The sequence below is a fragment of the Ananas comosus genome, linkage group 7 (genome assembly GCF_001540865.1).
Source record: "Ananas comosus cultivar F153 linkage group 7, ASM154086v1, whole genome shotgun sequence".
Classification (NCBI taxonomy): Eukaryota; Viridiplantae; Streptophyta; class Magnoliopsida; order Poales; family Bromeliaceae; genus Ananas; species Ananas comosus.
This window is the reverse complement of record NC_033627.1, coordinates 1,279,248-1,292,487: the sequence shown is the minus strand read 5'-3', so window position 1 is coordinate 1,292,487 and position 13,240 is coordinate 1,279,248. Positions and strand designations below refer to the sequence as shown.

General features: G+C 41.9%; 2 protein-coding genes across 2 annotated transcripts; both read left to right on the top strand.

Moving 5' to 3' along the window:
• On the top strand, positions 2,067-5,553 carry LOC109713496 (receptor-like protein kinase HSL1). The gene is made up of 2 exons (XM_020237613.1): positions 2,067-4,767; positions 4,890-5,553. Exons 1-2 carry the CDS (start codon positions 2,067-2,069, stop codon positions 5,228-5,230), a joined length of 3,042 nt encoding a protein of 1,013 aa, XP_020093202.1. The 3' UTR covers positions 5,231-5,553.
• Positions 8,736-11,977, top strand: LOC109712735 (tubulin alpha chain-like). The gene is made up of 4 exons (XM_020236478.1): positions 8,736-8,977; positions 10,289-10,523; positions 10,606-10,976; positions 11,063-11,977. Exons 1-4 carry the CDS (start codon positions 8,885-8,887, stop codon positions 11,717-11,719), a joined length of 1,356 nt encoding a protein of 451 aa, XP_020092067.1. The 5' UTR covers positions 8,736-8,884; the 3' UTR covers positions 11,720-11,977.

The window sequence follows — 13,240 nt, the reverse complement described above, 5'->3', positions numbered from 1 at the left end:
GATATCAGTCATTCACAGATAATTAAATATGCAATTTTGTTAGTTTAAAAAATTCGTCTAACATTTTAAATTTATTTAGCAAAGTTAACTTAAATAAAAAAAATTAACGAACCAATTAAAATGGAGAAGGCGAATTTTAAAATGGCCTATTGTTGAGGAGCCTTTATGTAACTTTATCAAATTCTATCAATCTTTTTGTTATCGATTATGTAATTTAATATTTTCCAGTTATATATTTGCAATTTATTTTTTTGTTTTTCCTCGGGATATAATTAATGTTTATTCATAATTTTTTTTCTCGATAATTCCACGTGTCGCTTTCTTACATGTCTTTGAAAAGTGTAAACGATGATGATTACGACTATTATTGGGTGTGATTAGGACCCCACAACCAAGTTGAGCATCAAATACTTTTTGTCACAGGATGATCCATTAATGAAGTGTAAATAGTATTTAAATAAATAAAGTCCTCGTTATTTTATGAATATGCCTAAACCTTTTACATGGGCCCCTCCAAAATATTTATTTTATTATTACTCTCAAACTATTCTTGTATTATTTATTTATCTACGCTAGTTATTTTCTCAAGCGTTTTATTCTTCTAGAAACCACGCGTGTGATGCTCTATAGAGTTTTCTTTAGAGATGTTTAGTTACTGTGCATGTTAGTTATATTCACATAGAGAGATAGAGAGTGATAGAGAGAGGAAAATATCTAAATCCAGATTAATAATAATGATGATTAACACAATAGAAATAAATCTTTAAATATTTTTTGATAATAATAAACACTTTATAATTAGGCTATAAATGCGTCAATTTTTTTTTTTTTTTTGAAATAAGGTAGCATGCTATCTGTTTCGTTCATTGAATGGATGAACTAGGCTACAAGGGTGAGGCAACCAGGGTCTCGATAAAGAAACATGACAATCGCCAAAAAAAAAAAAAAAAAAAAACCTACATAGTTTATACATCAAAATTTATCGATTTTAAAATTATTGCTAAAATATCAAATAGTTGAAGCAATGGTAAGGCTTCTTCTAACTACGGAGGTGTAGATCCCAGAATTTCCGCAGCTGTATTAATCTGTGTACTGCCAACATAGGATCTAGTTGGATGTTTCGAAAAATCAGGTCATTCTTGGCCTTCCAAATGGTCTACCAGCACGGATCTAAATCCAGAAGGCTATGTCTCGTGTTATGCCGTCCTTTATTGACCTTCCACCTATCTCAGACGTGGGATACATCGTTTTCTAGCTCTGTAGTCTGAACACCCTCTATCCCTATCACCATGATAAACTTGATAAATACGCATTGAGCGAACAGGTGGTCCACAGTCTTCTCGTGTACCCTACACAGCATGCAGGCTGTATTGCCAGTCCACCCTCTCTTCACGAGATTATCAGCTGTAAGGGGCCTCTTCTTGAGTACTAGCCAGCAGAAAACTTTGACCTTGAGAGGAATTCGGAGACTCCGAACCCTACTAGCTCGTTCGTCCCTCAAACCCCCGTCACTTAACATACGGTACGCTGGTTTGACCGAAAAAATCAGACTATACCTTAATTTTTATTTTTATTTTTCAATTTCCAAACTTTACGGCTAAGTTTGAACATCATTTTGGGGGGTGACATTTCATTAAAATTGCTCCTAATCTATTGTCCATTAGTTTGGATTTTTAAATAATACAGTATTAGAGTCAATTAATCTAAATTAAGTTTTAATTGGTAAAACATTATTTTACGTCGTATATCATAACAATTGTTTGATATTTAGTTGGGAATGTTAAGATCAAAATTTGAAGGAATGTTCAGCGATAAGACGCGGAGTGAAAGTACGAGGCCAACCAGTTGATTCTAGAAGGAAAAGTTTAATTACGTTTGTGGGGAGAGATTGGGGAGCCAAACTTGGGCCCAAACACAAAGTGCCCCGATCTCTTCATAATCAATCCCCTAATCGCTGCAGAAACACGTGCGATAGTAACGGAGATGTTGACACAAAATAGAGCAACACACGTTTGTACACACATCAAGTGAGCATAACACCAAAAGCTTCTTTTTGCTAAAAACATATGCATACATATCTCCTCATGCAAACCCAGCTCCCTTTATATCATTCCCTCCTTAGCCGTGGATTCCCACCAACACTCCTCTCATTTATATACCCTTTAACACCCCCGCCCCCGCTCTCTCCCATACAAACCAAAGGAAAGAAAGACAAACAATTCATCATCATCAACTATAGCAGCAGCAGCAGCAGCAAAATCTTTTGCGCCATGAAAACTCTTTACTTGCTTCTCTTTTTTATCTCCTTTCTCTTCTTCTTCTCCTCCGAACTCTCCCTTCGTGCGGCTGCGGTCATCGACACGCAGTCAGGCTTTCTTTCTCTGATGAAGAACTCCCTCGCTGGCCAGTTGAGGACCCGTTGGGACTCCGCGGCCGGCCCTGCTGCCTACTGCAACTTCTCGGGGATCTCGTGCGATGCCGACGGCAATGTCGTAGTCATCGACGTGTCGTTGTGGTCGCTCGCCGGGCCGTTTCCGCCCGGCATCTGCACCGCCCTGCCGTACCTCCGCACCCTCCGCCTAGCCGGCAACAACGTCCAGGGCGGCTTCCCTCACGACTTGCTCAACTGTTCCTTCTTGGAAGAACTCGACCTCAGCTCGACCGCCCTCACCGGCCCCGTCCCCGACCTCTCCCCGCTTCAGTCCCTCCGCCGCCTCGATCTCTCTGAAAACGCCTTCTCCGGGTGGTTCCCGACCTCCGTCGCGAACCTCACGAATCTCGAGTTCATCAACTTCAACGAGATTCCCGGTTTCGAGATATGGCGGCTCCCGGAGTCGATCGCCGGGCTGACGAAGCTCCGCGTGCTGATCCTGTCGACGAGCTCGATGCGGGGGGAGATCCCGCCATGGCTCGGGAACATGACGTCGCTCACCGACCTCGAACTCAGTGCCAACTTCCTCGTCGGGCAGATTCCGGCAACCCTAGGGAGTCTCTACAACCTGCAGCTATTGGAGCTCTACTACAACCAGCTGGAGGGTGAGATTCCGAGAGAGCTCGGAAACTTGACTCTGTTGACCGACATCGACTTGTCCGAGAACCGGTTGACTGGCGAGATCCCCGTGGAGCTCTGTGGCCTCCCCCGCCTTCACGTGCTGCAGATGTACACGAACAGGCTCACCGGCCGGATCCCTGCAGTTCTGGGCAACTCCACGCAGCTCGTCATCCTATCCGTCTACCGGAACCTGCTCTCTGGAGAATTGCCCCCCGATCTCGGCCGCTACTCCAATCTCATCGTTGTCGAGTTGTCGGAGAACCTCTTCTCCGGCCCGCTGCCTCGGTATTCATGCGCGGCGGGGAAGCTCCTATACTTCCTGGTGTTGAGCAACCTCTTCACTGGCGAGCTCCCGGCGGAATACGCGGCATGCACAGGCCTGCTCCGGTTCAGGATGAGCAACAACCGGCTGAGCGGCCCGATTCCGCAGGGGATCTTCGCGCTCCCGCACGCGACAATCATCGACCTTTCCAACAACAGCTTCGAAGGCACGATCCCGCGATCTGTCGGCGAGGCCAAGAATCTGTCTTCCTTGTTCTTGTCCAACAATCAGATCTCCGGCAATTTGCCGCCGGAGATCTCATGGGACACAAACTTGGTTAAGATTGATCTCAGCAACAACCTCCTAACAGGTCCAATTCCCTCCGAATTTGGAAATTTGACTAAGCTGAATCAACTCTCGTTGCAGGGGAACAAGCTGAATTCATCAATACCACAGTCACTCTCCTCACTCAAATCCCTCAATGTTTTGAACCTCTCCAATAACCTTTTGACAGGGGAAATCCCTGATAGCCTCTGCACTTTGCTACCAAATTCCCTAGATTTCTCAAACAACAACCTTTCCGGGCCGGTGCCGCTCCCTCTGATCAAAGAAGGTCTTCTCGACAGCGTCGCGGGGAACCCGAACCTCTGCGTCGCTTTCCGACTCAACCTAACGGATCGGATCTTCCCCCTTTGCCCCAAACCCAGCTTCCGGAACAGTCTCAACGACATCTGGATCATTGGTGTTTGTGTGATCCTGTGCATTCTCGGACTTCTTTTGTTCCTGCAGCGCTGGTTTAGTCGGAAGAATCCGGTCATAGAGCAAGAGGGGATCTCGTCTTTGTCGTCCTTTTCGTACGACGTCACGAGCTTCCACAGGCTAAGCTTCGATCAGCACGAGATCATAGAGGCGCTGATCGATAAGAACATCGTGGGCCACGGCGGTTCGGGAACGGTGTACAAGATCAAGCTGAGCAACGGCGAGTGCGTCGCGGTCAAGAAGCTCTGGACGAGAAAAACAAAGGACAGATCGAATTCTGCGCAGTTAATCTTGGACAGGGAGCTCCGCACCGAGGTCGAGACCATGGAGAGTATAAGGCACAAGAACATTGTGAAGCTCTATTGTTGCTTCTCAAGCATGGATAGCAACCTACTAGTGTATGAGTACATGCCCAATGGAAACCTCTGGGATGCTCTTCACAAGGGGTGCAGCACCTTGGATTGGCCTAAGCGGCATCGGATCGCGCTCGGGATCGCGCAAGGGTTAGCGTACCTGCACCATGATCTCTTGTTCCCGATCGTTCATCGCGATATCAAGACCTCGAACATACTCCTCGATGCGGAGTTCGAACCTAAGGTTGCTGATTTCGGCATTGCAAAGATGTTGCAAACTAGAGGAGATCACGATTCTTCCACTACTATTATAGCCGGCACCTACGGTTATCTCGCACCAGGTATCAATTCGTTCATATATAAGCCTTAGTTTTATGTCTAGCTTATTTCGTTACCGTCGAGTGCCGAGAAAGATTTTCTGAGTATTCATGTTACTCACAAACAATTTTGATTGCTACGACAGAGTACGCGTATTCCTCGAAAGCCACGACGAAATGCGACGTCTATAGCTTCGGTGTGGTGCTGATGGAGCTGGTCACGGGTAAAAAGCCGAACGAACCGGAATTCGGGGACAATCGCGATATAACCCAATGGGTTACGAGCAAAATCGGGGCCAAGGAAGGCGCGGTGGAGGTTCTGGACAAAAGGATTTCATGGAGCCCGTTCAAGGAAGAAATGACCCAAGTGTTACGCATCGCCCTCCGCTGCGCCTGCAGCATCCCAAACTTGCGTCCGACCATGAACGAAGTCGTCCAACTCCTGATCGAAGCTGACCGGTGGAAGTCCGATGCGAACAGCTCATAATCCTCAATAAGAACCAAATTGAGGGACAGAAGGGGTTCAGTACGTAGGGGTTTAAGAAAAGTTAATATATGAATTTAGTATAATCTTATTCTTAGCTACATGAGGTTATACGATAAAGTTCTATCTCTGCGGAGAGCATTTGATCGTGAAATGTTCTCTTTTACTCCATATATTTGTGTCATTTTCGTTCCTTTTTGTCTTCGGCAAAAGGATTTTGCTGAATCTAGCTATCATATACAATGCTTTGTATTCACGCAGCATCTAATACCTTCAGTGGGCCTACTTTTACATAATAATATTCATATTCTCCTCCTTTTGGGTATTCTCTTGCTCTTTTTTTTTTGAAGCTCTTTTATCTCACTTTATCTGATGAGAGTGATACAAAAGATGAGGGGGAGTGTACGCTTCAAACTTTTTTTTTTTTTTTTTTTTCTCAGACTCTTTGTGAGCCAGGTTTTTTTTGGTTAGCTGGATTCTGTTTGTGGCGCCCACCCTTACAAGCTAGCCGTTAAGGGGACAACGCAATTTAAATTGGGCAAAATATATATGGAGAACCCCCTCAACTATTAGCATATTTGAAATAGGTTCCTCGACTTTACTTTTTTTCTTCTTTTCTTTTACAAACAACATTCTAATTTGAATTCTTTATTTTAGTGATTAATTTTTTTTTTATATTCCTTCACTAAAATAGTGATTAAAGTCAGATAAATTGTGATCGACAAAAGCGACTAAAATCAGTAACACTATCATGAATCAAAATAACTAAAGTTGAGGCGCTCATTTAAAGACTGCCTATAGTTGAAGTACTCCTCTACACCTTTACCTTCGAATTGACTTTTTTGTCTTGATCTGTATTGATAGATAGCTAGAGACCTGGAGAGGTAAATAGAACCCATATTCTTTTCCTTTTTTCATGACTTTACCATTTCTCTCTACCCAATTTTTAACATAGATTCCTTTCAAATGGAGGGTAGATATTCTTTGAGAAGGACCCCCAAAAAAAAGAAAGGGGAGTTAAAACTTTTTGTTATGATGGTTGAATGCTATGTAGCTCCATTAACCATACATAGTGCCATAAGTCCACTTACAAGCGGAGTGGGGGAGTAACTTTTATGCTATGATGGTTGAAGGGGAGTGTCGTTGATTAAGTCCAATATACAAATTGTGGCATCCTCATGTGTTCCCTCATCATCACGGAGCTTGGATGTAACTTATGCGCCGCGTAGATAATCAAGAGTGGGCACCAATTTAGCCACTTCATTTTATTCCCCTCAATCCTTCTTACTGTGGCACGTTTCTGCGCCACATTTTTTCTTAATTGAAAGGTATTGAATGCTGAGAAATTCTAATTGTACGCTCCCAAAAAGATATATAATATACACTCTATTTATCTAAAAGTGAGATATACTTAACTCGTCACATCAATGAATTAGTGGTGTAGCTAGCTTTCATTCTTAGATGGATGAAATGTATATCATACATTTCTATTAGAGTGTATGTATAACATTAAAAACCTCAAATGGAACGACCCAAACATTGGTTTTTAGATGTTTACAAAATTGCGTCCATCTACTTCCTCTCCTCATTCTTTTTATCCGCTAATGTCAAATAGATTATGATAGTTATGATGTATTTATTACTTTCTCTCCTAATGACGATAGGTTGGTGCTTGCCATAGTCCAATCTATGGATATGAGGGCTCTTAGTGAATAATTTATCTATATTTTCATTCTTAATTATTTTGTTCTGAAATTTATTAAGCAGATGTTCTTTCGAAAATTTTTCTATGCAAAAAAAAAAAAAAAAAAAAGCAAAATTGTCGAGTTTGTGGCCGGCAACACTCAATAAGTCATAAGCCAATTTGCAATAAAACTGTCGTTTTCATGAAGTTTTGTATAATCTCACACACAGTATTTGACTTAAGCGGACATAATAGGTTTTCAAGTGTATGAAGTGAAGTGGTTGGGCTGGGTTGGGCTAGATATAAACTTAGGCTTAATTTGGTATTGAGGTAGATTTAATGCTCTTAGATAGAATGGATTTGAGAAAAAGCATATAGGAATTTATTTCTGCGTTCTACGATAGGACTGCAGAAAATATATCATAACCGACTAACCGCAATATGCGGAACACAATATTACGTACGGAAACAAATAAGATATTTTTTTATCGTCGTTTTTCACTGTACGTAACACAATCTCCCTACAATTCCAAATAAATCCTTAGTCAGGACGAGGCCTAAAGGTGTAAGCTTCGAGCCCTAGTGTAGATCTGGACATCGATCTCATCTCACGATAAATTATTGCCACATCTGCTGTTTCATGTTGACATAAACAGCTTAGTCAGATGCTCTTCTACTTTCAATTCAACCGTTCTAAAGAATAGTGGATGCGTAAAGTGAATTTCGTGTAATCAGAAAATCGCAGCAGCAATTTTATATTCTTATTGCTTGCTGCAGAATAAATAATTTTCGAGCGCGCGAAGCCATGAACATAATCACACGTGTCGTCGCGTGCAGTGTTGCTTATCTTGTTCAAGCAAAAATTGGGCCAAATTGGTTTATCTTGTTCAAGTTAACATTGGGCCCAGCGAACATGGCGGGTTTCAGAGGCCGAACTAAATTAACAACTAACCAATTTGTCTGAGCCTACCATTCTTACGATTTCATCTCCACATCATGAAAATTTATTTACTTTCATTCATGTGATTTTAATTAGCAAAAATAAAAAAAAAATCATTTTATTTACCAGTAATTCTGCCAAATTTCACTTCCCAGCTAAAAAAAGTAGGAATTTCATTATTAGTCAACTACCAATAGATTATAATGCTATTAATATTGATAATATTTTAATTTATATTTTGAAATGAATTGAATAAAATAAATAAAACTAAGGAAACAATGAAACATTGGTTAAGGAGAAAAAAAGTTCAGGGGTCATTTTCCACAAATTTTTAGGTGAGGGGTCTCTTTACATTTTTACACAAAAATATATGGTTGGGTTCATTGGCTTGAGGATCTGCTGAAATCTCTATAACACGGAACACGCTATTGCACGTACTCGCAGATCGAACCGTTGAAGCGAGCAAGAACCTCGGGATCTTAGCAGAGGGAATGGCAAATTCGTTATTTCGTGAAATTACAAGGCCTTTCTCAAACCAAAATTGAAATCGGGCGGCAAAATATTGGACGGCCTTTAACCATGGTTAAACGTGGGTGGTTAGACTATCACACCGTCGGTTGGCTCTTCGCTGGCACCGGGCCATTTAACCACGGTTAAGCTAGGTCCGGTTAGGTCGGGATTGCACCAAGTTCACCACTATTCCGTAAACCGACAAAAAGTTACCGTTTATTGGACGGTTAGTGTTGGAAGAAGTGGCGATGGAGGGTGGATTTCTTTCGGGTTTACAGATGACGTGGTGAACTTGGATGCAGGAAAAAGTTCGTAAGAAAACCCTAGGACCCCCTCCATTTCCGCTCCTCCACTCTCCTCCGCTCTATAAAAGGCGAGGCGAGGCGAAGGGGGAGGAGTCATCGGAAGGCGTCTTCATACACCCTTCCTTTCTCTTTGCTCTTTCCCCGTTCTCTCTCTCCTTCTCTACACACCTCATTCCGTCGATCTCTTTTGCGATCTCCTCCTCTTTCTCGCCGCGAAGATGAGAGAGTGCATCTCGATCCACATTGGCCAGGCCGGTATCCAGGTCGGGAATGCGTGCTGGGAACTTTACTGTCTCGAGCATGGCATCCAGGTTCGATCTCGCCCCTTGATCTCCCTGATCTATATTCGTTTACCTTATTTTTGTGGTTTTTTTTCTTTTTTTTTTTTAAGTAAATCTGCTTGTGGATTGTCGAAATGTTTCTTATGATGAAGTTTTGTGATTTTTGGTTCATTTGTGGTTAGATCTGCGTTTTTCCGATTAGAACCTGTTAGATCTATGCAATGTAGCTTGTGATTTTGAATAGATATGCTATGGATCTGGGGTATTATATGCATTCTTATAGCTGGATCTGGTGGTACTAGTTTTGTTTTCGCTTATTTTTCCTAATTCGGACTTGTTTGTGGCAGATCTAGTTGTTTACACTGAAGGTTCGGCAGATCTCTGTAATGTCGGATTCTATTATTAGATAGCCTCTTTGATTTTAATAGATCTGTTTCCTATAGTACGGATCTAGGGTTTTATATGCATTATGATCGCTGGATCTGGTGGTGCTAGCTTTGTTTTCGCATAGTTTTGCTGAATCGGACTTATTTGTGGTAGATCTAGTTGTTTATAGTAAAGGTTCGCAGAGCTGTGTAATGTGGGATTCTAGTGTTGGATAACCCGTGCTGCGATGATATTTTTCTTTTTATTGTCTATATATAGAGTTTAGTATGCACTATGCCTGATGGATCTGTGTGCTGAGGCTTCTCGATCACTGGCTAATATTTATATTGTGACTATTTTCTTTACCATTCAGATATAATGTTTATTGTACTTTCTGGTTGATGGATCTGGCAAAATAACTGTTATTTTAGTGTATTGTTATTGCTCTCAGTTAGATTATGTAGTTAAAGTTGTGTCCATCAGTTGCTATTTACATCCGACCTACCATTTTTAATGCACGGACTACATAATATATTGGAAATTAGGCCAATCCTGATGCTGAGAATGCAATTATTCTACATTCGAGAATTTTTAATGAAAATTATGCTTCAAAAACAACTGACCAGAAATCTCTAGTGGCTAGTGGTGGTTACTTACCAAGGAATACTGAAATAGTCAGCTTTAGTTTTGTTATTTATGTTGACTACAACATAATCTATGTTATACTTGCATTCAAAGGAGGATATACTTCCTCTTATTTAAGATTCATGATTTGATTTTTCAGTAGTGTGGCAATTCTTGTTGTACTCTTCGTCTTAATATGGATACTTTGGCTAGCAATGTAAATGCCACTTAATTGTCTATACTATTTTATGTTGCTATGCAATTTTATTCTTTGTTATTCCCCTGAAATTTGTGGTATGTAACTTGTGCTTTTAGCTGCTTTGAATTTAATAACATGGCATCCTTCTGCAGCCTGATGGCCAAATGCCTGGTGACAAGACTGTTGGCGGAGGTGATGATGCATTCAACACCTTCTTCAGTGAGACTGGTGCTGGAAAGCATGTTCCCCGTGCTGTGTTTGTTGATCTTGAGCCCACCGTGATTGATGAGGTGAGGACTGGAACCTACCGCCAGCTGTTCCACCCTGAGCAGCTCATTAGCGGAAAGGAGGATGCGGCCAACAACTTTGCCCGTGGCCACTACACCAGTAATTTTCTCGCTCATCCTTCCTATTCTTCTCACAGTAATTCTATTTAGTATGTTAACATTCATTCCCTCTGTTCTTGCAGTTGGCAAAGAGATTGTTGATCTCTGCCTTGACCGCATCAGGAAGCTGGCTGACAACTGCACTGGCCTCCAAGGCTTCCTTGTGTTCAACGCTGTTGGTGGAGGCACTGGATCAGGCCTTGGATCCCTCCTCCTTGAGCGTCTCTCTGTGGACTATGGCAAGAAGTCGAAGCTGGGTTTCACTGTGTATCCCTCTCCTCAGGTCTCCACCTCTGTTGTTGAACCTTACAACAGCGTCCTTTCCACCCACTCCCTTCTTGAGCACACTGATGTTGCTGTTCTCCTCGACAATGAAGCTATCTATGACATCTGTAGGCGCTCTCTCGACATTGAACGCCCCACCTACACTAACCTCAACCGCCTCGTGTCTCAGGTTCGTTTTGTCTTCTTTTCATGATTTAAGCTTCATCTGCAAAATTGCTTTGTAGGTTGCTAAAATTTCATCTCTTATTTTTCCAGGTGATTTCATCTTTGACGGCTTCATTGAGGTTTGACGGTGCCCTGAATGTTGATGTCACTGAGTTCCAGACCAACCTGGTCCCTTATCCTAGAATTCACTTCATGCTTTCCTCCTATGCTCCTGTCATCTCTGCTGAGAAGGCCTACCATGAGCAACTCTCTGTTGCTGAAATTACCAACAGTGCCTTTGAGCCTTCGTCCATGATGGCGAAGTGCGACCCCCGCCACGGCAAGTACATGGCCTGTTGCCTGATGTACCGTGGTGATGTTGTCCCCAAGGATGTGAATGCGGCAGTCGCCACCATCAAGACCAAGCGCACCATCCAGTTTGTTGATTGGTGCCCGACTGGCTTCAAGTGCGGCATCAACTACCAGCCACCAACTGTTGTGCCAGGTGGTGATCTCGCAAAGGTGCAGAGGGCTGTGTGCATGATATCCAACTCCACTAGCGTTGCTGAGGTGTTCTCCCGCATCGACCACAAGTTTGATCTCATGTATGCTAAGCGTGCCTTTGTTCACTGGTATGTGGGTGAGGGCATGGAGGAAGGGGAGTTCTCCGAGGCCCGTGAGGACCTTGCTGCGCTCGAGAAGGACTATGAGGAGGTTGGCGCAGAGTCTAATGAGGGAGAAGAGGGTGATGAAGGTGACGACTACTAAGTAGCTGATGTTTTATCTTTCCATCTCTCGGTCTGTTGTTGTGTACTTTTCAGCAGTGTCTGCATTATCTGCTTATGTTGTTGGTTGCTTGTTGATGTTCTGTCGTGTTATCTTTGATGAACCTCTCCCGCATCTTTAGATGCCATGCCCCTTACAAGTTTGTCCTCCGTGAACCTTATCTCTAAAATGTTGCTGTGCCCTTGCCAGTGTGCTCTCTATGGATGGTTTGTTTCTTGTTATGGAGTTTACTGTTTGTCATCTTTGTTCCTCTATGCTATATTTTGACAGCTCAGGCTTCGACATTAGATATTTTATTTTGTTTCAACATCATTGGACCTACTAGGTAAAAAATTGTAGACTTGCACGCTCGTCTCAGAACCGTAACCAGACTAGTTGATTGAAAGAGAACCATTAAAGTTTGATTGCAAAGTTGAAATTCTAAAGATAAATTCGTTGTCCTTTTGATATGTGGTCGTGATACAAGACTTTGAGTAGGTATGTGGCTGTCTATGACTACCAATTTCCCATCGCCTTCTCTATACCCTGTTGCTGTAGAAATGCTCTCTTTGACCCAATTATTCTCATGTACCGAACAAAACTAAGGACCGTTTGGGAACTAAATATGCTTCTTTTCTTTGCCTTTTTCTGCTGTTTTTTTCCTCTGTGAGAATTCTCTCTATCTTATGATAATTACAACAAAAAAAATCACAGAGCTAATTTGACAGGCGTCAATTCAAACGACTAGAGTTAGCTAGCGCATCCAAGGGTCGGTACTGGGAGGGCCTTTCCCAGGTGCAAAAATTTTATGAACATCACGTCCAAAATTTTTTTTTTGGCACCCGAGCCATGCGGGCCCATCGGTCCCGTTGCTCTCCCAACAGGGAGAGCAGTTGGATTTTTTTGGTGCACCCGGTGCACTAGTTTTGTTTTAAAATTTTATTTTTTATTTTTACATTATAATTTAATTATATATATATATTATGATATTTTATAAAAATATATATAAAATAATTTAGAATTTAAAGATTTAAAATTATTTTTTACATATATTTTTTAAATATAATAAAATAAATATTTATTATATTAAATTAAAATTAAAATTAAAATTTTAAAATAAAAATAGTATACCGGGTGCACCAAAAAAAATCCGCTGCTCTCCCAGGAGGCAGAGCAGCAGGACGGTGGCCCGCGTGGCTCGGGTGCCACACGGCTCCCATCAAGAGTATCCTAAAAAAAAAAAAATTTGGACATGGTGTCCATAAAATTTTTGCCCCTTTCCCAGCCAGGTCCTTGTCCGGGAGTACTCATCTAAGGAGGGTTTCTGGCCACTTGGGTGGACTGCAGGCCTTATCAGAAAATAAAAACACAAGAACAAAAACTAAAAAAAAAAAATTACCGACCGTTTCTAACGCAAGTGATAAAAGATTTGATCGTTGGTATCTGAGACCCTAAGTTCGAATCCTAGTTGATTCATATTTCTAGTTAAGTTTATTTATTTTAAAAATAAAAAAGACGGATAGC

Coding starts and splice junctions, on each gene's coding strand:
- LOC109713496 (XM_020237613.1), top strand. CDS start 2,067: ATGCATACATATCTCCTCATGCAAACCCAGCTCCCTTTATATCATTCC. Junction 4,768..4,889: donor CTACGGTTATCTCGCACCAG/GTATCAATTCGT, acceptor TTGCTACGACAG/AGTACGCGTATTCCTCGAAA.
- LOC109712735 (XM_020236478.1), top strand. CDS start 8,885: ATGAGAGAGTGCATCTCGATCCACATTGGCCAGGCCGGTATCCAGGTC. Junction 8,978..10,288: donor GTCTCGAGCATGGCATCCAG/GTTCGATCTCGC, acceptor ATCCTTCTGCAG/CCTGATGGCCAAATGCCTGG. Junction 10,977..11,062: donor TCAACCGCCTCGTGTCTCAG/GTTCGTTTTGTC, acceptor TTATTTTTCCAG/GTGATTTCATCTTTGACGGC.